Raw genomic sequence first — 22,356 nt, 5'->3', positions numbered from 1 at the left:
CTTGAGGTTGAAGAGGTCAAGTTTCTTTTCCTTCACCGTCGCTGTGGCTTGTTCGAGCACTTCCAGCGATAGACTCTCAGCCCGCTTGTTCCTCTCTCCCAATCGTTTTACACCATACGCATCAATCCTCTCGGCCTGCTTACGCCTGGCGTCCCGTTGCTCGCTCGCGGTCTTCCGAATGTCCTCGTACAGCTGGGACAAGAGCGGTCGCGCCTGTTCCCGAGTGAATAGGTAGTCCCGCGGCTTGATCTTGGGTTTGCCCTCGGCTTCCGTCTCGCCTTGCGGTGTAACAGCGGGGTCAGGATTGACTAGAGACTCTTCTTGTTGCGCAGAGGGTTCATTAGCCATAGGTGGATTCGGCTTCGACTTTTTGTTTGCGGGACCTTCGCCCTCTTCCGATTTGACCTTGGCTTTGCGTTGTCGTCGTTTCCGCTTTTTCCCTTGTGACGGCGGTCCTTGCTCGACTGAGACGATCCGATCCGCCTCTTGCTCGACGCTCGATTCGCCCCCGGGTGTCAAGTTCGCAATGGTCTGACCATCCACGACACCAGCCGATTCTGTCTCCTCCACTCTTGCAGGAGCCTCCAACCCCTTGACCCATTCGTCAAACAATCTCAACTCCTTCTTTCTGGCCTGGACCTTCTTTCGCAAGCCTGAAGCCTCCGCTAACTCGTGTACGGTCCACAGTTCACGCTCCACCCGGTTCAATGAATCTAGCCGGGCTGCGTCCGCCTTCCAGACCTCTTGCAACGCGCGAAATGTCTCGATCGAGATGTTCCCTTCTAAATCGACCAGGTCAGACCTGTCCAGCTGCTCGAAGGAACCTCGCTCGTCTTGCTCGATTTGAGGGTGGAGGAGCGCACTGGATAGATGTTCCAGCCGACGACCCGTCAAAGTGTCCAGGAAACCCCTGATGTCCTCGTCCAGCTCGTGCCTCAATACCTCTTGCCCGAGCTCGAGCCTGTCCTGGTAGTCATGCTTTCGAAAGACCGTCTTCGTGAACATCGAACCCTGCCCCTTGATCTCTTTGTAAGTGGGGAGTTTCCTCAACTTGCGCGTCTGGCGATCAAACTCGGCTCGTCGTGCCTCTTCCCGACGTTCGGCAGCTCGACTGGATTCCGCCTGAATTAACCCCTTGGCGAGGTCTTCTTCCCTCTCGATCCAGCCTTCCGATACTTCCCTGACACAGGGAGCGAAGCCTTCCTTCCAGATCGAATTCTCCTCAGTGCCTCGATCGGGACGTTTGGCCCGTTCGATCTCGCTCAGCAGGCGAAGCGAGTCGATCAACCATCCGATCTCTGATTCGGATTTAGATCCTCCTAGGTCTTGGCTGATGAGGTCTGGCCGCCACCTCGATCTCCTGGCGAGACTTCCGAAGAAGGTCTGCGTCTCCTGGTCGGACCATAACACGCCTGTCGGGGGGACGTGAGGGGAGTCCGGTCGCAAGTGATGAAGGGTCCCGAACGGATGGGCGGTGGAGAATGCGCCCTCGGTCGTGGCTCCAGAGCGATATTGAGCGAGGTAGTCGACGTGCAGCGAGTAATCTCGAGAGTATCGTTCGAGTTGCAAGCCGGTGGGTACCAGGCTGGCCTCAGATCGGAAAGGTTGGAACGGTCGTCGTGGTGTATGGTCATGATCGTCGTGAGGAGAAATTTCGTTTAGTTCAGAGATAGCCGGGCTTTGACTCGGCGATCGTCGCCGCTGTGCATCTCGGACGGAGACCACATTCGGTCTAGATGGTTCGTCCGAGTCCGACTCGGACTGCATGGCTATTCGCTGAGACGGGATTGAGGTGGGGCGAATCGAGGGGAGGTGGATAATGCTTCAACACACCCTCGACAACTTTGAGCTAGGTGATTGACTGATGCGCTTCTATTTGGCGCACGCGCGCTACGAGAGTTGACGATGACGCGAGCAAACGCTTGTCAATCGATTCAGAGCAGCAGTCGATATTGATGTGTCGGGTTGATGTGCGTGTGTCCGGGTCATACCCCCTTTCAACCATCACATATACCACACCTAGCAGTTAGACAGCGCAAACATGGCTTCTAGATCATCTTACGATCGGTACGCCGTTGCCCGGAAAGCTATCGCTCTTGCCCGTCACGCCGGAGTTGACCCATACCGCTTCTTACAGTTACTTGACCGTCTTCTCGCCAGAAGGAAGGGTGAGCTCCCTTTTCCACCGCCTCGACCTAATACACACAACGGACGCTAATCATACGGCTGCCTGGCTTAATCTTGTATTTCTTCCACTTTCGCAGCTATATCAAGTAGAATATGCCTTCAAGGCCATCTCCGGTTCTGGGATCACGGCCATCGCCGTCAGGGGTAAAGACACGTCGGTCATCATCACCCAACGCAAAGTTCCCGTAAGTTGTCGAGCACCGATGATCACGTCGATGAAGGAGTGGTGGACTGACCAGTGTCTTACTCCGGTATGGTTCGACTTGACAGGACAAGCTGCTCGATCCGGAGACTGTCACCCACTTGTTCCAGATCACTCCGTCTATCGGATGTGTGATGACCGGAATGATCGGTACGTACAGCACGTCTCGCTGCGTCCTTTAATACAATCACACTGAATGAATGGCTGACCCGGTCAATGAAACCTTGTTGAACATGATAGCGGACGCCAGGGCGCAGGTACAGAGGACGAGGGCCGAGGCAGCTGAGTTTAGGTACAAGTTTGGGTACGAGATTACCCCGGACGGACGTGAGTCGCTTTGCTTTATATTAGTCATCTATAATACATTTACATGGAGAGCTGATCGTGGCGATGTTGCTGGGGCATCATGGATCAGTCGCCAAGCGGATGGCGAACATCAACCAGGTCTACACTCAGCGAGCCGGGATGCGTCCACAGGGAATCGGTGCGTCACGACACTTGCAACCGAATCGTCCTCCTCGCTCACTGAGCTGACATGTCGGTGGCTATGATTTCGCAGCCATGATCTTGATCGGGATCGACGCCGAGCTTGGACCCCAGATCTTCAAGCTTGACCCGGCCGGATATTACGTCGGGTTCAAGGCGACAGCAGCAGGGCAGAAGCAGACTGAGAGCATCAACTTTGTGAGTCGCCCTGGATCCCTTTCACCATCCTTTGCCGTCCATTACCGTCGTATCACACAGCATCTCTTTCCGAAGAAGCTGACCCAAATCACCTCGTATCGAACGTCTCAGTTGGAAAAACGGTGGAAACAGCAACCCGCCAACGCTCAGCTCGACCGCTCGGCCGTCATCGAACTCGCGATCGAAGCCCTCTCTTCTGTCTGTGCGACCGACTTCAAGGCGGGAGAGATCGAGATTGGGATCTGCAGTACGGCCGAGGAGGAGCCTGTTCCCGAGGGGATCAAGGTCGGAGAAGGCCTGTTTAGGCAGATGGGCGAGGAGGAGAGGGGCGAATGGTTGGTCCGTGTCGGTGAGAAGGACTAAGTGGGTCGTTGGTGTGGCTGTAACGATAAGATTACCCGCGACGCAGGGTGATTGTAATACGAAATAGAACCGTTCTGTTCCTGTCCGTCGATGGTTACTACCTCATGCATATCCAGACCTTCTTTACGAGAGCAGCAATAGGCGGAAAAATTCTGACCGTGTGGGTGAACATGAACCGTATACCAGGTTGACCAGAGTCATGCACGAAGGATAGATCGATTCATGAATGTAATTCGAACAGTAATATATTTCGATATTTGATTCATACAAGAACGCTCGTACAGCATCTTTGCTGGTGTATTGGTAACATTGGCGCTTGTCATGATATCAACTATCAACACTACTCGCGCCCGCGCTGGGTTCGATTCCCAGGCAGAGAGCTTTCTTTTTACCTTTTTGACCCTTCACATGCAGTCAGCAGGCCTCACCGGAAGGGTCCAGTCCGGGAAGGATCATCAATGGATCTGACACACGCCATGGAGGAATCGTGTGAATAGAGATTTGCAGGGTTGTAGACTCGTTGGTAATAGGTAATGCACCACAGGCCACAGGCCACAGGTCAAGCAATCTTTCTGTAATTGTGTCCCACCATGCGCGTCGCGATTCACGCAGTCCCGGCCTGCGAACTAGCGCTTCTTTCCGGAAGCAATTTCTGGTTGAACCCTTTCTGATGAGTCGCAAGGCCAACTCCGATGAAGAGCTGATCAAGCTAGCGACTCTGACGTTGATATTCAACTCAACGACGCAATAGCAATACAGACCATATACAGCGACTCATCAGCGCATATCACTCAATCGGGCCAGTTCGTCAGTTTTCGAGAACAGCAGGCTGTAAACATGGGTTCGGCACCGGGAGAAGGAGATTACGAGACGATCGAGGGTGAACAGAAGAAGCGAGTGGTACGTCTCTCAGAGTCAACGTGATCCTTTCCTCTCTTGCGAATTGTAGACTACCATGAGGTCATGATGACACGGTTGCTCTCAAGTCTCGGATGGGTGGAAAGGTGGTGCGGACACTCAAGATCAGCTCGTGTGATTGACAATCGATGCCTTGTCGCTCAGTGCTACTTTTTCGACTCGGACATCGGCAACTACCATTATGGACCAGGTAAGTCTCGTCCGGTCTCGTTGCTTTCACTTGACTTCTCCCGCTGAATTTTTGCACGTAACTGTCCGTTCTCTCGTTGACAAATCCAGTCCATCCCATGAAACCTACGCGGATAAGGATGACCCACTCGTTGGTCATGAACTACGGCTTGTACAAGAAGATGGAAATCTTCGTAAGCCCCAATCTCCCTGCTGTCATCTACGCTTGTACTGTTTGTTCTGACTAAGTGGTGTTGCACACTTATGATATATACACTCCCTCCGACAGCGAGCAAAACCGGCGACCAAGAGGGAGATGTCTCAGTTCCACACGGATGAATACGTCGACTTCCTGTACCGCATCAACCCGGAGAACGCCAACGGCTACGCTCGAGAACAACAAAAATGTCAGTACTTGGGCTTGAGATCCGTATTGGCCATGAGGTAGTTCAAGCTACTGATCGAGATTGTCTAATATCCTTGTATAACAGACAATGTGGGAGATGACTGTCCGATCTTTGATGGATTATTCGAATACTGTTCCATCTCTGCAGGCGGTTCCATGGGTAAGAACCTTTTCTTAACCGGAACTATACCGACTTTTTGCTTTATGAAGGCTGATGTGATATCTTTGCTTTCATCACGTAGAGGGAGCTGCTAGGTTGTCAAGGGACAAGTGCGATATCGCCGTCAATTGGGCCGGAGGATTGCATCACGCGAAGAAGGCTGAAGCGAGCGGGTTCTGCTACGTCAACGGTCAGTGTTCTCGATTTGATCTTGGTAGATGCCTGGATGCCAATACCTAAGGTGTAATCTCCTCCTTGAAACAGATATTGTGTTGGGAATCCTGGAATTGCTGAGATACCACCAGCGGGTCATGTACATCGACATCGACGTTCATCACGGAGATGGCGTCGAAGAGGCCTTCTATACCACTGATCGGGTGATGACCCTGAGTTTCCACAAATACGGTATGTCCGATCTTTGTAGCTGGTGCAACGTGAAGACGATCTTGCCTGGGAATTAACGATCTTGAAACGCACTTCAGGTGAATTCTTTCCCGGTACTGGGGAGTTGAGGGATATTGGAATCGGAAAGGGGAAATAGTGAGCCAGATTTGCGTGATTTTGTTGCATACAAGGTGTTTATTCTTGTTTATTTCCCCCCTCCAGCTACGCGCTGAATGTCCCTTTGAGGGATGGTATCACGGATGATGGTTACAGGGAGATTTTCGAATCGGTAGGTGGCTCGCAAAACCGTTTGATAGCGAGTCTATAAGCTTACAAGCAGTGCCTATTCAGACCGTCGGGCGGTCGGTCGAGTGGTACAAGCCCACAGCGATCGTGTTGCAGTGTGGCGCCGATTCCCTAGCAGGAGACAAGCTCGGGTACTTCAACCTGTCACTCAAAGGTAAATTCAGGTTTTGGAACTGCTTGAACCGCACGCTTGCTAAAGCAGACTGCGCGCTTGTATCCGAACAGGACACGCCGACTGCGTGCAGTTTGTGAAGAAGTTCAACCTGCCCCTGTTACTTCTGGGTGGAGGAGGATACACCCTTCGCGCGACATCGCGAGCGTGGGCATATGAGACTGGTCTCGCTGCGGGTGTAAAGCTCTGCCGTCGGATCCCAGCCAACGAGTACTTCGAACATTACGGACCCGATTATGAGCTGGATGTGAGGAGCTCGAACATGGAGGACTTGAACACGCCCGAATATCTCGCCAAGATCCAGCGAGCGATTTACGAAAACTTAAGGGAGAAGGAGTCGGCGCCCGGGATTCAGATGCAGAGTGAGCCTTGCAAGACAAGACCTTGAGGGATGCGTTCCTGACAATTTGGACTGGCTCCATCAATAGGTGTACCTAAGCTCGACCACGACGACGATGACGGTCGTGAAGACGAGGATATGGAGGATCCCGATATCCGTATCAACAGTCAGTGTTCCGGATTCTCAAACCGTTCCCTCCTTTCCAAGCTCAAGTCTCTTCCTCATAACAGTTCGACAGAAGGATGCGCGGATACAGCGGGATGGGGAATTATCCGATTCTGACGACGAGGGAATGGGCGGCCGCAGGCACCGTCAGAATCACGGCGAGTCGAACGAGAAACCCAGCAGTCGGCGTAAGGGTAAATCACCCGAGAAGGGAGACACGAACGGCGGTGCCGTGTCACCAAAGATGGACAAGAAGAAGCGCGTCAATGGCGAAAAGGTTGGCAATGGTACACCTGGGTTGGACTCAGAGGCGCCTCCCGCGCCCAAAGGTACCGTTGTCAGCACAGGCGCGATCATCGCGACAGGGGAACTAGAAGACGGGGAGGTTGAAGAGGACACAGAGATGAAGGCGACCGGTACCGATACACCGACAAATCAGAGCGCCGACGTCGACATGGATGCTGTGAACAGCGAGATCGAGAATGAAAAGGCGACCGGACAGATCAACAAGGTCGGCATGGAGGCGAAGGGTGCGGACGAGAGTGGCGCCATTCCTCCAGCACCGACGGCAGGATAGACATCAGGCTTGTACAGATGTTTCGACATTATACGTCTACGTTCAGAGTTGTAGCCTACTAGGAATAATTGTCATCCCCAACCGACGCTCGCCATCGCATTGAGCAAGTCAATGGTGCTAACGGCTAATGAGAGTGAATGGCGAGATGCAAGTCGCAATGATGCTCTCACAAGATCACAACTAGCAACTAGCTTGTTCGGTTTGAATTGACATGACCTATCGAGTCGGGATATCGTATACAACTCGTGGCGAAAATCGTGAAAAAGTAACGGTCGTTAGGCGGGTCCTAGAGTAGGTTACGCGCTGTAGTTGCTCAATCCTCGGATGTAGCGATCCACAGCGGTCCGGAACTAGTAAATGCGGAAAGTGTATTGGTTAACATTCAGTGAGTGAGATGATCTTATATCCGAGCCTCAGACGCAGCTCACTCTATCGTTATCGATCCCCTTGCCCCGTATCTTGCCCTTTTGCGCTTCAACACCCCAAGATTCGTCTAGCCCACCACCTCGCACGCCGACGAGGTCGTTGCGCACAACAAAGTCCAGGAAAGGACCCGAGTAGATCGATTTGAGCACGAACTGCATGTTATCCGCCAAGGGGTCGCTGAGGAGGATGAACTTGTATCCGGAGAGAGTCTCGAAGAAGTGGAATTTGTACGCTGATGTTCGGTAGGATTGGAATAGTTCGTTTCTGCAGACGAAGATCGTATCATGTGTCATATAAGAAGGTATACTTAGATGAGGACCGCAGCTTCGATTTGACTCACTTTCCCGATAGCTTCTTGACCATGTTTCTCAAACTCAACAACACTCCATAGACCAATTTACACTCTTCATCGAAAGCCAACCCCGCGTTCTTGCCCGCCTCTCCGATTCCCAGCACGTCAGCCCTCTGCATCACTGCATGATGAGCCAAGAGACCCTGGATAGGCTGTCCGTTCTCGTCCGTTCGAGGGAGGTTGTTTGGGTCCACGGGTTGTTGCCTAGCTAGTACAGCCGGGTCGAAACGAGCCACATTGGGTTTTAGCAGTGCGGGGACGGGGGGTCGGACAGGTTTCGACCGGTTCCAGTCTTGATAGTAGACGCATTCGGTATGTCTACCACGATTTCAAAGAGGGTCAGGAAACATCCGCCTGTCTTGATAATAGGCGACTACATACCGATCAAAGATGTAGAGTGAGAAGATGGTCATCTTCTAGCGTCTAGTCATGTCCCAGGCCGAGATTGGTGCTAACTCCGTATTTGACTCTTTCGATCTGACTTGGAAAAGTGACGTACTCTTTCCTAGATCCTATCTCCTAAGCTCTTGTGTTGTCGGGTCGTAAAGATTAGGAGATTGACAGATCCTTGTAAAGTCCATATCTTGAGTACAGCTCGTACGTTCCCCCTTTGACCTCGGCGATCTCCCTGCGCGCGCGACTTGATGCCGGCATCGATCATCGACTTCGGAAATTGTTGAAGTACAAAAGTTCAAAATGCAGTGCATCCCGACATTGTCGTCTTTCGAAGATATCCCCATAGGATCAACAACCAAACCACTTGCCCTCTTCACTAGACATTCAAAGTTCGTCAATCTTGTTCTTCTGACCATCTCGCAATGTCAGCTGTAGCAGCGAGAAAAGCGGCTCTGGCAGCCAAACTAGCCGCAGAGAGCGCCAACCCTTCACCCGTATCCACCCCGGTCGCGACACCCACACCGGTCGCTATACCAGAGCCGATCGTCCAGGATATAGTCATCGAATCTCCTCAGGCTTCATCTTCCAGAGCGACTACTCCCAACAAGAAGGGTGGCAAGAAGAGTACGCCTCGTCGGGCCGGTCGGGAAGCGGGAAAGAGAGAGGTTGAGAAACAGGTTGAACAGCGGTACTACCAGGAATCGACAGCCGAGAAGCGAAAGAAGGGAGACAAGAGGATCAACCGGGTATATGAAGAACATGCGGATGAGAGCAGTTCGCCGGTAGCCGTTGCTTCGATTGAGCAGGACGACGGCTCGAGGTCGCAGAGCGAGGATGACGAGGAGATGGATTTCTCCGCCTTGGAGTTGCTACAAACGATTACCAATGGCAGGCCCAAGAAGAAACGACGGATATCCAGGTCAGTCTGAATGTCCGGCTGCTTTCTGTTGCGGGATCACGGAGCTGAGAGTTATGTATCATGTTATAGCGATGAGCCGAAAACGCACTCAAATTTCGAGATACAGCAAGGCCGCAATATCTGTCGGATATCAGCTGACAAGCTGTCCGGCTTCGGTTCGGTGGCACAGTATGGCAACGCAGTGTGCATAAGTATGTGCCAGGACGAGGTGAGTACCAGTGGCATTCCGTTTCGCCATACCGCACTGAGTCGCTAATTGTTTCCTCCCCAGTTCATAACCTTTTCTGGTATGGCCTTGATAACACCTCTGCGAGATTCGCTCTCGCTCTATTCCTCTATCATTCATCCCGCTGTAGGGTCCCGAGACATCAAACCTCTCAGGTTGTTCGCCCCTTTGACGAGCCCCTTGCCTGTCATCCGGCCGCAGATCAGCGGACGAATACGTGCTTCTTGCCCTCTTCTCGCCGCGTTAGACCTACCCAAGGAGATGCTCGGTGCCGGGAGGACCGTCTTCTTGATGCAAGAGTTGAATTGTGGGTTAGAGAGACTTGGTCAAGCTGTCATGACTTTGGGAAAAGTCTGGCCCGAAGTCGGATCTCGAGGCGCTTTCGGCTTGAGAGGGGCATTCCCGGTAAGTCTGGGTCAAAGCCACCAAGCGACAGGTTAGTGGAGTACCGATGGTCAATTCTTACGAGTTTGAGTTTTTCAGCTACTGCACACTCCCGAACACGCCGTTTACCCACACGTCACCCCTGAGTCGTGGTTCTTGGCCTTGCAAACCCTCTCTGGGGAAGATGCCGAGAGCCCAGACGAAACAGACGGCGACCGCTGTGACGCGGACGACGAGGCGTTCGACAGGTCCGCACCGTTGGTAGCCATCGTGAAAGGACCGAAACGTAGCGGAAAGAGTACTTTTGCTAGGGAAGCTCTGAACCGGCTCTTGAACCGTTATGAAAGCGTCGCCTATCTCGATTGCGATTTGGGTCAGAGCGAGTTTGGGCCTGGTGGAACGGTCGGGCTTTATATCGTCGATAGGCCTCTCCTAGGTTCGTCATGTAGTCAAAGAAGATTTAGGCACAAATACTAATCTCGGCGGTTTTCGACAGGCCCATCCTATACGCACCCCCTGCAACCTGTCCGATCGCATTTCGTAGGATCGCTGAATCCCAGGCTCGAATCGGCTCATTATATCGAGAGTATCGCGTCGCTACTCGAACATTATCGATACGAACTGCAATACCCGCTCGACCGAGTACACGACGTTAATGCCGACAGGATCACCGAGGTTGTGCCCCTCGTCATCAACACGCAAGGATGGGTCAAAGGCCTTGGAGCGGACCTGCTTGACCAGATCGAGGCGATGGTCCAGGCGACGCACACCCTGGCCTTCGACGCGAATGGCTTTGACAACGGTGAAGGCGACGAGTCGCGGCCGTTCACCGGAGAGGATTATGAAGTTGGATCTGAGCGCACGCTTGGAGGTGGTTTCGGCCGGATCGTCCAGCTCGAAGCTGCGCCGACATCGGGCTTGTTTTCACGGTTCTCACCGGCTGATACGAGAACGCTGTCAACCATCGCCTACCTGCACGCTCGGTTTACGGCCCAAGATGAGGTCGTCTGGGACTTTTCCGAGGCATTGGTCGGTATGCTACCATGGGAAGTCGACGTGGATCAAGTCATCAAGGAGGTATACCTATCCGGCGAGGGTTCCGATGGCGTCGTTGCGGACGATCTCGGCACAGCCTTGAACGGGAGCATAGTCGGCTTGATCGAACGTACAGGCGAGCCGGTGGATACTCTGCAACGATATGTCCCGGGGCGGGCCTTGCCATCGTCCACAGAGACCCATTGCATCGGATTAGGGCTCGTCCGGGCGGCGTCGCCCGACAACACCATGATCCAACTCCTCACGCCGGTACCTTCCGCCCGATTTGCACGAATCAGCACGATCGTCAAGGGAGACCTCGAGTTGCCGCTATGTGGGAGCTTGGACTGGAAATCTAGTACAATGACCGAAGAGGGTTTGCTGGGCGTACCTTGGGACGAGGTACCGTTCTTGACCGTCAAGCCCGAGCGCGGGGTAGGCATGGGCAAGCGCAAGTTTAGGCGAAACATCATGAGGAAGAACCAGGCTGTATGATCATATGGGTTCGACTTGTATAAGCAGAAGATATATACAACGTGATGAATAAGCTCAATTCGATGCGATGTGGTATGGTGTGCAGAGCGATGTCTGTCAATGCTAAGATGATTTTGGTTGGGCCGGGAGCGTGCGACTATATGCCGTCGGCGGAAGGGTCTTCTAGCTGCGCCAGTTCTTCGGCGATTCGGTAATAGTTCTGGGAAAATGTAACGGTACTATCGTCAGTATGCGCTCGACCTCGCAGACCAACATGATCGATGACGACCTACCAAGTATTCGTCCGAAGACATCCTCTCCTGATCTTCCTCTGTCACGTCGCCGTACCGCATATCCTGTTCGCCCACTAGCAAACCGTCGAATCATGAGCAAGAGACTGACAACAAGCGAATATCGTTTCGTAGCTCACCTTTGACGATGGTACTCTTCAAAGCCTCGACTTCCTCTGCCCTGTTGACATTGGTGTCCACGGCCTCCATCTCGTCGTCCCCATCACCATCGTCCTGACCCGCACTCGCTCCGGGTGATGGTGCGCGGCTCGAACCAGGTTCGTCCTTGACGTCCGAGCTGGCGGCGGTGGTAGTAGCGGCCTTGTCTCTTCCTTCTGCCAAGAGTCGGGCATAGTGTGCATCCAATTCTGCGAAAACCGACAGAGCAAGCTTGAACAAGATGCTTGTAGAGCCACAAAAGAACGCTGCTCGACTCACCAGCATCCGTCGTATCCACCTTGACATCCTCTTGCCCCAAAAGCGATCTCGCCTCTCGTTCCGCCCTGACCTGTTGCAGCTTGTCGTGCTTGACACCCAACTCGGTCTGTTGACCCGTCACCGTCGACTGTACCGCCCATGCCGGCAACACCTGTTTGTTTCTACGAAAGGACGCCGAATTGTTCAAGCACTACGCTCCCACCCTGAACCCGGAAGCTAGCCACGGTTAACTCACTGCTCGATCTCGATCTTTCTCGCGATCTCGGCGTCGATCTTGGCCTGTTTCTCCTCTGGCGTGAGATCCGGTCCGTTTCTATCCCTTCGTTTCTCCCAAGGCACGTAGACCCGTCGATCCTTGGCGTCACGTTCGACGATGATCGTCTCGGGTACGTGGTTCAGTAACCATCCGATCGGTTCAAAGCTATGACGCGCGAGTCGGTGTGTCAGTCTCGTAGGCATTCAAGGACGAAGTCGAGGCCTAGACATGAAGACGCACCGATCAAATTCTATCTTTTCCACCCTCTGCAACGACTTTCTGATCGGCGCCATCGCATTGTTAAAGACCTCCATCTTCTTGTCCGCCTCTGTCAATTCGCGCTCGTTCATCTTGGGCTCTAGCTGTTCCCCACAGACGTCACAGGCGACGATAAAATCGCCCTCCCTGTCGACCATGCTCATGGCCAGATTCTGGATGAGCGAAGGTATCTGCAACGCGTCAAACTCTTTGGCGCATTGAGGGCATTTGTAGTCGGATTTGGAGGTGTCGGACTTGACCATGCCCGCCTCGATCTGACTGCGCATGACGGCCAAGCGGTATTTGACGACGAGGGCAAAGTCGTGGTAGTCGATGTACCAGTAGAGACGTTTCATGGTCTGGCGTTTTTGGAGAGGGAGGCCGTCGGGGCCTCGACCGGCAGAGTTTTCATAATTTAGAAAGCTGCGCCGGATTCCGAGGTAGATCAGCGCTTGCCATACAGGGTATCTTGGAATAACACCCCGATACCCAAACACGAGCTCAGGCTCGGACGAGGACATTCGGGACTCACCTCTTGACCAGCCGCTGCTTTTGTAAGAGCCTCAATAATTTCCCTACATTCGTCTCGCTCGCGCTCGCCCCTCCCGAGATCCCGACCTGGTGTCCCAGACCTGGTTCGAGATGCCTATCATCGTCGAAGCCATTGATGTTTAGGCGAGTAGAAAGGTTAAAAGCGAGAACATATATGACCAGAAAGAGGCATGGTGGGAATGCGAATTAGATATGAGCCTGGGTTGCGCTTATTACAAGATTTGAAAGCGAGGAAGAGAGAGCGAGAAACGAGAAAGAGAGAGCCGAGGAAGAGGAAGAGAAAAGACCCGAGAGAAGAAAAGTACGAACGAGCGACCTCGACTCTCACATGTCGCTGGTCATCATCCTATCCATCAAGATGACGAAGTGCGGGTCAAAGAACGCCCTGCTGACCTGCGTGACGAGGGCGTGCATGGCCCGGATCTCGTCCTTTGTACATCCCGAGTTTTCGTAGACCATCGTTGTGGCAGGTTGAGTGGCGAGGTCGATCCTACAGGGAAGATTCGAGTGATGTCTGTTGCTGTTGTAAATGTCACGATTGGAGTGATAGATGAACGGGCGGCGGTGACCGTCTCCTCTCTGCTTCCTTAAAACATGTCATCGAGCGTGAGAAAGCGGCGCCAAGTGAGCAGAGAGACGTGACCACTGAACGGCGCGCGAGGTGTGTGTGTACGATCCGCGGATACGCAAATGCCTGCCTGCTAGCTCTTGCTCGGATGAAATCGGCGGGATGGACCAACCAGGAGCCAGGCAAACACTCAGCGACCACCATCCACCTGACATCGACACAAGGTGGGTTGTATCGACATCGAAAGATCATCCTCGTCGATAGTCCACGTCCTAGTCCTCTCCATCCTCCATCAAGGCTAGACCATCCACGGACCTTCTTTCTCTCTCTCTCTCGGGGTATTTCTGCGACGGAGGAATCAAGAGGGAAAAAAAACTAGGGATCGTGTCCGATTCTGAAACTCTGAAAAGCGCACAGTCGAAAAGTTCTCGTTCAAGATGTTCAACATGAGCCGCGTTGGATTGAGGGCCGCTGGCAAGACTGCCGCTAGTGTGAGTGCTTTTATCGGTGCTGAGGGGAGGATATAGGAGAAGCGGATCGAGATGAGGTCTGCTGGGCCGGAGTATAGGCGAGGCGGTCGAGCGGCGAAAGATGTCGGGATGGACTTTGTGTTCGAGCTGCAGGACGACAAGATCGAGGTCGTACCAGACGTTACCGCGAAAGAGGCAGTGGCCAACAGCTTCGAGATCACCTCGATGTCTTGATTGCACCCGGATCGCGCCATCTCACAGCATTCCCGATCGACCCTTCTCCCATTCGAGCCTCACTCAAACCTGGATGGACACCGGACTGACCACTCATTCTTCTCACTTCTCATCGCCATCCTTGAAATCATCTGTTATCACCGGAACTTGATCGAAATCGTCGTCTCCCGATCGCAATCTCATCTCGCGCCCGCTCGACCTATCAAACGACACAGGCCCGATTCGCCAGTACCCAGGCTGGAGGAGTGAGTCCACATCTTCTAAAACCTCAAAACCCACCGTCTCTGTTATCTGACATTCGCGCCACTTCTCACAGTCGGCCTTTACCTCCCGTCCGGCCGTCGCCACTGCCACCGCCCTCTCGATCGGTTCGATAGCCTACTACACCCACACTTTCGGCCAGCTTCCCTTCTTGCCCCAAGCTTCGGCCAACACGGCTGCCGACGATGGTTTGCACTCGGCCGAGTACCCTTGGGCTCACAGGGGAATCTTTGATACGTTTGACCACGCTTCGTGAGTCGCCAGAACCTTATACTGGATTCGAGTTTGGGGTGGAATAGTGAAGTGGGACAGGTGTTACATGGAGGACGCCAGACTGACGGTTGAATTTCGACTGTTCCAGCATTCGACGAGGATACCAAGTCTACCGTGAAGTCTGCTCGGCCTGTCACTCTCTCGACCGAATCGCCTGGCGAAACCTCGTCGGTGTCTCGCACACCGTCGACGAGGCCAAGGCCATGGCCGAAGAGGTCGAATACCAGGACGGACCCAACGACGAGGGTGAAATGTTCCAGAGGCCCGGAAAGTTGGCCGACTACATGCCTCCTCCTTATGCCAACGACGAGGCTGCCAGGGCTGGAAACGCCGGTGCTTTGCCCCCTGATCTCTCGTTGATGACCAAGGCTCGTCACGGTGGTGCCGTGAGTCCATGAGTGTTTCGGCTTGGGTATCATGGCGTCCGCGGCTGACAAGACGATTTCCCCCTTTCTCGACCACTCTGCATAGGACTACGTCTACTCCCTGCTCACTGGTTACGTCGACCCCCCACCAGGTGTCACCGTTGCCGAGGGCATGAACTACAACCCCTACTTCCCCGGTGGTGGAATCGCCATGGGTCGAGTGCTTTACGACGGTCTGGTCGAGTACGAGGATGGGACCCCGTCGTCGACCAGTCAAATGGCCAAGGACGTCGTCAGCTTCTTGTCCTGGACCGCCGAGCCCGAGTTGGATGAGAGGAAGAAGATGGGTCTGCAGGTGAGTGTTTTCTTTGGGGGTCGTCATTTTCGAAGAGGTACTGATGCTCATGCGTCGTTGCGCTTCTAGGCCGTCATCATCCTGTCGACCTTGACTGCCATCAGTTTGTACGTAAAGAAGGCCAAGTGGTCAGCCTTGAAGAACAGGAAGCTCTGTACGTACCATTCGCTCGTCTTGCCCCTCTGCGAGTCCGCATCGGAACGGGACTGATCGAGATTACTTGTTTTTGATGCACAGACTACAACCCTCCCAAGTCGGGTCACTAAGCTTTGATTTCGGACGTGACGGGGGGATCTGGAGAAAGAGGTGTTTGAGGGGGGATGTAGTAACGTGACATGGTTTTTGTGCATGATTTAGCTTTAGAATTCCCTTCTGCCCTACATTGTGTCTCACGTCCACGAGTGTCAGGAGGGTGGCGTTCGATCGCGCGCCGCCATTGAAACGCATGTATCAGGTTGGAGTGACCCAACCTTCGTGCAGAAGTCTACCGTCTAAAGGGTCGAAGCGGTTGTGGTGTCATCTATCGGCTGTCGATACAGGCAGTAATCAGGTGTGTCCTGTTGGTAGCAGCATAGGGTACTGCTTGTGCTCGGTCATCAGACAGAGCCTTCTATCTCTATCACACGACTAGTGGCACTCAAAGCAGAAAGAAAGGACAGGATTTGAAGGCGGGTTTGAATCCAGCACCTCAAGCTCAACATCTCGCTCAGGCACTGCCACCCACATCTTATAGCTTCACAAAGATCGAAGTACAATCCCTTAGATACGTCCTACAGATCTGCCCGTACTTTGGTCGAGCGATCATTACCTTTTTTTCCCACTCTTCTTTTTTTTCCTGCCTTCCTTTGAGTTTCCCGGTTCGAGCATCGCTGACACTTCAATGCTGCCCACTCTGCCCTTGGGCAAGATTCAGGACACACGATAACAGCGTGGCATTTCACGCGACTATCCCTCTTCTTCTTCAACGCAGTGTCACATCGCCTACAGTCAATGATATTCGACTCGGAAACGATCTGGATGTTCGATTAATCCACAGCCACTCTCCCGGCCCCGTTGGGTTGGACTGCTCTCAGTATGCCCTTCCGAATTTTTCTATCGGCCCAGGAGCCTATCTTTATTTCGTTGACCTCGTACCAGGCTTCAAGTCTTTGTTGAGAACCTCTGTCCATTTCGCCCCAAGCGATGATTTCGGAATCCAAGATTGCTGGTCTCCTGTCATGTGGGTGAGATAGCTCCTGGTCGACATGATCAAAGTGTCATGATCGGTTGTTATTCACAACGGGACTCATGTCTGTATCAAAGCCGAGCGATTCCCGCGTGCCGTGGAAATATTCTCCGTGGGCAGTGGACGGCTCTTCGAGACGCCCAAACGTGCTGGGTAAGGGAGCTTCTCCAGTGGATGGCATCTGGAGGCTTGTCGAGGCTTCAGGTGCCTTCAGATCGTCTGAGTAGCGTGTGAGTCTGTGCGCGAACCACGAGTCCCAAATGTCTGAATCTGCCAGTAGGATGGAAGGGATTTCTTCGAGCTGAGCACCGGTCATTCCTGTCATGAAAACTGTCCCAGCGACAAGTAGTTGTTGTTTCTTCCAAGAGCGTATTCGAAATAGATTGGAGGTCGCGGAATAGGCAGTATCGATACCAATCCTATATATGACTACTCGCTAAGAATCATTTGGAGAAGCTCCACCTCCTTCCAGAAGTAGCTCGAGTCAGCAGTCTCGTCTGGTTCTGTCATGCTGCTACGTTTACTTGTTTTGACCGGGTCCTCCTTTGTCGCCTCATCAAGGAATACCACTGCCACCTGTTCTTTCCCTGCCCAGGGTGGCTTTCCCCCCACCAGGCGGAAAGCAAGACTGCGTGCCGGTCTCAAGAAGCTCGTAAAGGGTCCGATGTTGGGGGGTTCACGAGCTGGGTTGTCACATAGTCCCCACCTGATCGCTGTATAGACAACTGGTTTTCGCCATGACCTACCAATAGAACTTTTACTGTGAAGCGAGTCAAGGCGATCGATACGCCACAGTCACGAACAATTGACCACATAGGACGCGATCTTTCGCAAGGGGTAACACTACTAGCTTCTGCTCAGCTAAACATACGGAATGCGGGGATTTTGGGGAGTATGACGGTAAAACAGTGTGCAGGAAAGCTATACACTGTGGTAGACTGGTGGTGCCCCTCCGTGTCTCAACAGCAATTCTTGCCGACCAGAACTTTCGCTCATGCTACATGCTTACATCGTGAGAGATTCACAGTTCAACGAGGTATAGCCTATATGAAGCCTTTCCGTCGCCCTCAGCCCTACGGAATACGTTTTATAGCACTACTCGGTCCAAGGTGATCGTTTCCACTGTCACATCGACATCAAAACCCTCTTCCGAGGTAAATCGACCGTTCTCAGCGGCTTTGACGATCCGGTTGGCGAACAGAGTTTTGGTCGCCATGGGAAGGTTTCGAAGAGAGGTTTTAGACTCGATACTCTGCGGGTAAGTATATGATAACAGTAGGATTCTGAAACCAGCCGAAACTATCAGTCGGAGTCATCGTTGACCAGAGGTCATGGAAACTCACGGTTGGGATTTCTGACGAATCAACCAGGCCTTGACCAGCGTTAGAGGTGCGCCATCCAAGTGAGTGCTACCGCCTACTACCGAGGCTGACAAGGAGTAGATGACTGGATACTCAAGCAAGATCCCTGCGAGTTCGGGAAAGTCCTCGGGTTGAACGAGAGCCAGAACTGCCGTTCTAGATCGAGCTTGGAGCTGTTCTTGCAACAAGATGAGATACCGGTTCGAAGACAAATCCAACTGTTCCTACCAGGGGGAGCCCGATGAGTCGGTGAGTTCGGTGCAAAAGTGATGCCTAACGCACAACATTGAGACCCGGCAAAGACACGTCGATCTTGATTGGTCCTAGTGCGACCCCAGCATCCGGGTTTACGCTCATATTGCGATGTAAATCCAGGTTGAGCGCAAATGCCGATGCGCTGGTCGACTCAAAAATCATGACCATGTGATTCAAGTCTGGCATCTAGTAGTAACAAGGAAGATCAACCCTCTGTACTCGGCCTAGCGCTGTCTGTAGGTTCACCCACTGTCTGGAAGCATTCCCCAATCGCAACGCAGTCCCGCTCATCGAGCTGCACCGTTTCAAGGAGAAAAGAGCGTCTACCATGTCGAACGTCAACAGAGCTTAACTTGAAAGTGATCACTCGTAACCCTCACCTCAGACCGATGGCCACTACCCATATCCCCTCGACTGTCTCCTTCAGAGCTCTCCGACTGATCTTCTTGTGACGACTTGGCCGCGGACCCTGGCGGCCAGTCAAGACCTCGTTGAACACGGCCCCGACCCGCGAGCTCAATGAAACAGAGTGATCTCCATGAGGTAGATTCATGCAAAGGTCTGCGTCTAGGTGTTAATGTATCGGTCGTCGAGCGATCCGAGCGACATCGTTTTGCCGATGCGATCAGGTTCAAGGTTTGGAATGTATTGCGACGCTCTGATGACGATTTCACCGGCCACAGCCCACCTATCCCTGGCGCGCGTGAAAGATTGACAATCGCTCGGGTTCACAATTTTTCTTTGCCTTACTAAGCTAAGAGACGCGCCCACGCCCGTTCGCGCGAATGTTTGAGCGAATGTTTGAGCGATCGAGCAGAAGGTACTCTGTTCTTAACTCGGTCACACATCACATCACACGCATTACTAATTGATAATTAGCCGTCTAGTGTATAGTATTAATCAATTGAGTAAGTGATTAGTACCTTACTAACTCATTACTTTGTTTAGTAAGTAATTACTAGCTTATTAACCTTATATCACATTCGACTTGCTCCCTCTCTCTCTCTCTCTCTCTCTCAATGATCAAGTCGCCAGTTGCCAATATCATAGTCTCTTAGCCTGACCTCCTCTCGTTCTCATCAATCACATATACTAACAGAATCATGGTCTTTCCACACCCATGTCAGTTCACATGATCAACCTCCCTTATCCAATCAGTACAACTCTCCTAGACACCATCTTGTTGTAAGGCGAACATGTCCCCGCGAACAATTCCGGCGACCGCGAACGTCCTGGTCGCCCGCGAACACCTAGTGTTCGCCGTTCGCGAGTATCCTTTACCATGTTTTCAAGTCAGCCCAGTCATCCCTTGTGCTGCAATATTTTGACTGTGCCATTCGAGAGAGAATCATACATGCATAATTTCGGCATATTGGACATCAAGCTACACGATACAGGACCTCTTTAAACAATTCAAACGCATTATAATACTCCGTATCAATACTCTCGATCTCCCTTACTCTTCGTCGTTGAACCCCTCTTCCTTCTCCCGGATCCTCCTAGCCCAGTCGGCCGAAATCTCACTCGTGTAGTCGAAGAACTCGTAAGCCAAACGCTTCCACTCCGCTTCTTGGGGATCAAGGTTTGGCGTTATCGCCATCTCTACACCCATCCTACCCGGATACACCTGCATGTAGAGACCGACGGTACCGGTTGTCCTTGCTGCGTCGATCAACTTGTCGTGAATGGCGTCGCGAATATCTCCCGCTTTCTTCGACCGGGCGTCCGAGGCCTGTTTCTTCGTGGCACAGGACTTCTTATCACTCGCTTTTGAAGGCAAGATCAAGGTTGGGTCTACCCAATCGTCGTCCTGGCCCCACTCCAGCGCGACCTTGCTCTTGCTGGACGAGCGGTATTGGTCGTTCGACTTGACGAAGAAATTGACGTCTTGAGCCGGCCCGATCTGGTGAGTCCAAGCGACTCCCGCTCCTGGCCTTCCCGCGGTCTTCTTGTCCCCAAGCTTCTTCACGCAGGATCCGCCTTCTTCCCAGGCGTCCGCATCGTCAGAATCGCCCGAGTCGCCGTTATCGCCTTTTTCAGAGTCGGCGTAGTCAGAGTCATCGGACTCTTCCCTATCCTTGGGCAACCCGGCCGAAAGCACGCCCGCACTGTTCTTGCTCGTACGGGGTTTTGCCGGGCTGCTCTCCTTCGATCCGGGAGTCCTTGATTTGGACTTCGCAGCGACCTCCTCGTCCACGTTCTTCTCGGGGGGCTCGTCAGCTCCTCCTCCGTTGTTGTTGTTGTTGGACTCGTCAGTCCCTTCTCCCCCTCGTCCGGTATTCCCGTCGTCCCCGGCGTCTTCTCCTGTAGCAGCGTCCGCGTCAGGCCCAGGACCATCCCCAATATCGAGATCCATGTCCGCAACATCCACTGCCGGGTCGGGTATCTCGAAAAGATCTACTACCTCGCGAACAGCACGCTCTTCGCTTAGACTCCTCTCGGTGAAACCTGCGGGCCGCGAATAGGCAAATGGCACATTCCGCGGTACCAATGCTGCTCCACCGGGTAGATCGAGATGAAGACCGAAGATCAACCCACGCATTCGCAACATCTTGTCCGTCCCGGGCTTGGTCCACTCGTTCAACCACGAAAGAGCGAAATTCCTACGCAACATAAATCGCCTTTCCCATGTTTGACGAGTGATCATTTGTCGCTCGAGTAGGTCCATGTCGGCAAAGAACCCTATAAGATGTGTATTCGTAAGTCAGTAATCTGTTAATCATGGAAGTTATCGAAGACGCTTTTACTTACCAGACCAAACGGGCCTACTGAAAGACCCCAAACGTTCGCGTACGAGTTGCTCCTTGACCGACCGAGGCATGTACAGTACGACACCTTCGGAGAGCTCCCGCAACACATCGCTGGCATGACCAAGAGGCGTTCCCAACCACTCGAGGTTCACAACGGGGATGATTTCTGGCTGAACCCCAGGCTCAGACGCCCACATCTCCGCCGCACTCTGAACGAGGTCCTTCCACCGCGAACGAGCCTCCGGCAGTAAGACACAGTCCCGCAACTTTCTCAAAGCAGTCTGAACAGTCATCAGACTTGTTCGACGCAGCAGTTGGAGGATGGGTATCCACTCCCGAGTCGAAAACGCCGCCGGTCCGATCAGTTCCCGCAAGAACTCGAGTTCCCCCATCAGCGAAGAGTCCGATCGCCAGTCGTCACGGGAGACAAACACTTCAAGAATCACGCCCGCGATCGTTGCGATCATAGCCACAGACGCTCCTTCCATCCAGTTTTCTCCCATGAAAACCATACGTCGCCAACCGACAGCCCGGACCATGATTCCCAGTTCCTTCCGTTCGCGAGCTTCGGCATCCCCGTCATCCCTGTTCCCGGTCGCGGGGGAAATGTCGCCCTGGATCCTCTCTCGCTGTCGATCTCGTCTTGCCGAGATCTCTCGTCTCTCGATGCCTTTCAGACGCTCAAGTACCGTTGACACCGTATTCTGCAGCTCTTCATCGTCTTCGTCGTCCAAGCCTGCTCCTCGGAGGATATTCATCAGGTCCAGCGACGACATTCCTCCCCACCATTCATCCCCCTCGCGCTGCTCACATCCTTTGACCAGGACGTGGAAGGCGAACTCCACAAACCTGCTCACTGGAGGGGCCTTCATCTCACCCTGGAAAGCCTCCCGCACGCCGCAATCCCATACCATTTGATGGAACGCACATGTTTGCGTCCCTCGCGAGCCCCCACTACAAGCAATGGCTCCGACCTTTTGCCATTCGTCGGCGTCGAACCCTTCTTCCAGTAGTTCGGCGAGATCCCGTTCCACTTCTCCCCAAGCCTCCGCCGATTCACAACCGATCGAGAGCGCCTGCCACACGCGAAGGAGGGCAGCAGGCAAAGCCTCCCGAGCTCTCAACCTCGCTGTTGGGAAGGGTTCTGACCACGACATCGGTCCCGACTTGAAGATAGGCTTTTGGGTCAACTCGCGGAGTA

General features: G+C 53.2%; 9 protein-coding genes and 1 non-coding gene across 10 annotated transcripts; 5 read left to right on the top strand and 5 right to left on the bottom strand.

Annotated features, from left to right (window-relative positions):
- Nucleotides 1–1,137: 1,137 nt before the first annotated feature.
- On the bottom strand, nucleotides 1,138–1,434 carry HD553DRAFT_261625 (uncharacterized protein; the record flags this gene model as incomplete). Its single annotated transcript, XM_046177417.1, has 1 exon — nucleotides 1,138–1,434. A coding segment is annotated over one exon (297 nt), but the record flags the coding sequence as incomplete, so codon positions are not given.
- A 562-nt stretch (nucleotides 1,435–1,996) lies between these two features.
- Nucleotides 1,997–3,568, top strand: HD553DRAFT_287339 (nucleophile aminohydrolase). The gene is made up of 8 exons (XM_046178280.1): nucleotides 1,997–2,067; nucleotides 2,138–2,168; nucleotides 2,265–2,372; nucleotides 2,458–2,539; nucleotides 2,630–2,716; nucleotides 2,805–2,873; nucleotides 2,949–3,073; nucleotides 3,185–3,568. The coding sequence occupies exons 1-8, from the start codon at nucleotides 2,042–2,044 to the stop codon at nucleotides 3,434–3,436; spliced, it is 780 nt and encodes a 259-aa protein (XP_046034428.1). The 5' UTR covers nucleotides 1,997–2,041; the 3' UTR covers nucleotides 3,437–3,568.
- Nucleotides 3,569–3,722: 154 nt separating this feature from the next.
- On the top strand, nucleotides 3,723–3,816 carry HD553DRAFT_t91. Its single transcript has one exon. It is a non-coding gene; the product is annotated as a tRNA-Asp (tRNA).
- Nucleotides 3,817–4,273: 457 nt separating this feature from the next.
- Nucleotides 4,274–7,032, top strand: HD553DRAFT_329476 (histone deacetylase complex, catalytic component RPD3; the record flags this gene model as incomplete). Its single annotated transcript, XM_046181923.1, has 13 exons — nucleotides 4,274–4,336; nucleotides 4,499–4,544; nucleotides 4,634–4,716; nucleotides 4,812–4,929; nucleotides 5,014–5,088; nucleotides 5,171–5,278; nucleotides 5,353–5,493; nucleotides 5,571–5,628; nucleotides 5,695–5,761; nucleotides 5,824–5,932; nucleotides 6,004–6,312; nucleotides 6,379–6,456; nucleotides 6,521–7,032. 13 exons carry the CDS (start codon nucleotides 4,274–4,276, stop codon nucleotides 7,030–7,032), a joined length of 1,767 nt encoding a protein of 588 aa, XP_046034427.1.
- Nucleotides 7,033–7,328: 296 nt separating this feature from the next.
- On the bottom strand, nucleotides 7,329–8,223 carry HD553DRAFT_325563 (Sybindin-like family-domain-containing protein; the record flags this gene model as incomplete). The annotated part of the gene is made up of 4 exons (XM_046181631.1): nucleotides 7,329–7,382; nucleotides 7,461–7,722; nucleotides 7,799–8,128; nucleotides 8,192–8,223. 4 exons carry the CDS (start codon nucleotides 8,221–8,223, stop codon nucleotides 7,329–7,331), a joined length of 678 nt encoding a protein of 225 aa, XP_046034426.1.
- Nucleotides 8,224–8,533: 310 nt separating this feature from the next.
- On the top strand, nucleotides 8,534–11,298 carry HD553DRAFT_298950 (uncharacterized protein). Its single transcript, XM_046178595.1, has 5 exons — nucleotides 8,534–9,125; nucleotides 9,195–9,333; nucleotides 9,397–9,756; nucleotides 9,835–10,171; nucleotides 10,232–11,298. The coding sequence occupies exons 1-5, from the start codon at nucleotides 8,629–8,631 to the stop codon at nucleotides 11,263–11,265; spliced, it is 2,367 nt and encodes a 788-aa protein (XP_046034425.1). The 5' UTR covers nucleotides 8,534–8,628; the 3' UTR covers nucleotides 11,266–11,298.
- HD553DRAFT_315825 (uncharacterized protein) lies at nucleotides 11,299–13,561 on the bottom strand. The gene is made up of 8 exons (XM_046180538.1): nucleotides 13,367–13,561; nucleotides 13,019–13,132; nucleotides 12,469–12,909; nucleotides 12,208–12,393; nucleotides 11,973–12,133; nucleotides 11,675–11,902; nucleotides 11,538–11,611; nucleotides 11,299–11,464 (listed from the first exon to the last, which is right to left on the bottom strand). Exons 1-8 carry the CDS (start codon nucleotides 13,495–13,497, stop codon nucleotides 11,402–11,404), a joined length of 1,398 nt encoding a protein of 465 aa, XP_046034424.1. The 5' UTR covers nucleotides 13,498–13,561; the 3' UTR covers nucleotides 11,299–11,401.
- A 234-nt stretch (nucleotides 13,562–13,795) lies between these two features.
- Nucleotides 13,796–16,144, top strand: HD553DRAFT_315819 (cytochrome C1 family-domain-containing protein). Its single transcript, XM_046180537.1, has 7 exons — nucleotides 13,796–14,097; nucleotides 14,526–14,555; nucleotides 14,627–14,823; nucleotides 14,933–15,230; nucleotides 15,316–15,564; nucleotides 15,634–15,718; nucleotides 15,802–16,144. Exons 1-7 carry the CDS (start codon nucleotides 14,044–14,046, stop codon nucleotides 15,828–15,830), a joined length of 942 nt encoding a protein of 313 aa, XP_046034423.1. The 5' UTR covers nucleotides 13,796–14,043; the 3' UTR covers nucleotides 15,831–16,144.
- A 1,304-nt stretch (nucleotides 16,145–17,448) lies between these two features.
- Nucleotides 17,449–19,177, bottom strand: HD553DRAFT_315815 (uncharacterized protein). The gene is made up of 5 exons (XM_046180536.1): nucleotides 18,786–19,177; nucleotides 18,656–18,728; nucleotides 18,433–18,591; nucleotides 18,133–18,374; nucleotides 17,449–18,072 (listed from the first exon to the last, which is right to left on the bottom strand). Exons 1-5 carry the CDS (start codon nucleotides 18,956–18,958, stop codon nucleotides 17,877–17,879), a joined length of 843 nt encoding a protein of 280 aa, XP_046034422.1. The 5' UTR covers nucleotides 18,959–19,177; the 3' UTR covers nucleotides 17,449–17,876.
- Nucleotides 19,155–22,312, bottom strand: HD553DRAFT_336525 (uncharacterized protein; the record flags this gene model as incomplete). Its single annotated transcript, XM_046182238.1, has 3 exons — nucleotides 19,155–19,269; nucleotides 19,866–21,087; nucleotides 21,157–22,312. 3 exons carry the CDS (start codon nucleotides 22,310–22,312, stop codon nucleotides 19,155–19,157), a joined length of 2,493 nt encoding a protein of 830 aa, XP_046034421.1.
- Between the last annotated feature and the right edge of the window lie 44 nt (nucleotides 22,313–22,356).

Source organism: Filobasidium floriforme (assembly GCF_021052385.1).
Source record: "Filobasidium floriforme strain CBS 6241 chromosome Unknown HD553scaffold_19, whole genome shotgun sequence".
In the NCBI taxonomy this organism is placed as follows: domain Eukaryota; kingdom Fungi; phylum Basidiomycota; class Tremellomycetes; order Filobasidiales; family Filobasidiaceae; genus Filobasidium; species Filobasidium floriforme.
The sequence above is the reverse complement of the archived record's forward strand: the minus strand, read 5'-3'. Positions and strand labels throughout refer to the sequence as shown.

Excerpts from the sequence above, each read along its gene's own strand:
- HD553DRAFT_287339 (XM_046178280.1), top strand. The coding sequence starts at position 2,042 with ATGGCTTCTAGATCATCTTACGATCG. Across the intron at positions 2,373-2,457 it reads TCACCCAACGCAAAGTTCCC|GACAAGCTGCTCGATCCGGA; the intron begins GTAAGTTGTCGA and ends TCGACTTGACAG. Across the intron at positions 2,717-2,804 it reads CGAGATTACCCCGGACGGAC|TCGCCAAGCGGATGGCGAAC; the intron begins GTGAGTCGCTTT and ends ATCATGGATCAG.
- HD553DRAFT_298950 (XM_046178595.1), top strand. The coding sequence starts at position 8,629 with ATGTCAGCTGTAGCAGCGAGAAAAGCGGCTCTGGCAGCCAAACTAGCC. Across the intron at positions 9,126-9,194 it reads AAGAAACGACGGATATCCAG|CGATGAGCCGAAAACGCACT; the intron begins GTCAGTCTGAAT and ends ATCATGTTATAG. Across the intron at positions 9,757-9,834 it reads GCTTGAGAGGGGCATTCCCG|CTACTGCACACTCCCGAACA; the intron begins GTAAGTCTGGGT and ends TGAGTTTTTCAG.
- HD553DRAFT_315825 (XM_046180538.1), bottom strand. The coding sequence starts at position 13,497 with ATGGTCTACGAAAACTCGGGATGTACAAAGGACGAGATCCGGGCCATG. Across the intron at positions 12,910-13,018 it reads AAGCAGCGGCTGGTCAAGAG|CTTTCTAAATTATGAAAACT; the intron begins GTGAGTCCCGAA and ends AATCCGGCGCAG. Across the intron at positions 12,134-12,207 it reads AGAAAGATCGAGATCGAGCA|AAACAAACAGGTGTTGCCGG; the intron begins GTGAGTTAACCG and ends GTCCTTTCGTAG.
- HD553DRAFT_315819 (XM_046180537.1), top strand. The coding sequence starts at position 14,044 with ATGTTCAACATGAGCCGCGTTGGATTGAGGGCCGCTGGCAAGACTGCC. Across the intron at positions 15,231-15,315 it reads AGGCTCGTCACGGTGGTGCC|GACTACGTCTACTCCCTGCT; the intron begins GTGAGTCCATGA and ends CACTCTGCATAG. Across the intron at positions 15,719-15,801 it reads CTTGAAGAACAGGAAGCTCT|ACTACAACCCTCCCAAGTCG; the intron begins GTACGTACCATT and ends TTTGATGCACAG.
- HD553DRAFT_315815 (XM_046180536.1), bottom strand. The coding sequence starts at position 18,958 with ATGAATCTACCTCATGGAGATCACTCTGTTTCATTGAGCTCGCGGGTC. Across the intron at positions 18,592-18,655 it reads TTGGGGAATGCTTCCAGACA|ATGCCAGACTTGAATCACAT; the intron begins GTGGGTGAACCT and ends TGTTACTACTAG. Across the intron at positions 18,375-18,432 it reads CTTTGCCGGGTCTCAATGTT|GAACAGTTGGATTTGTCTTC; the intron begins GTGCGTTAGGCA and ends TCCCCCTGGTAG.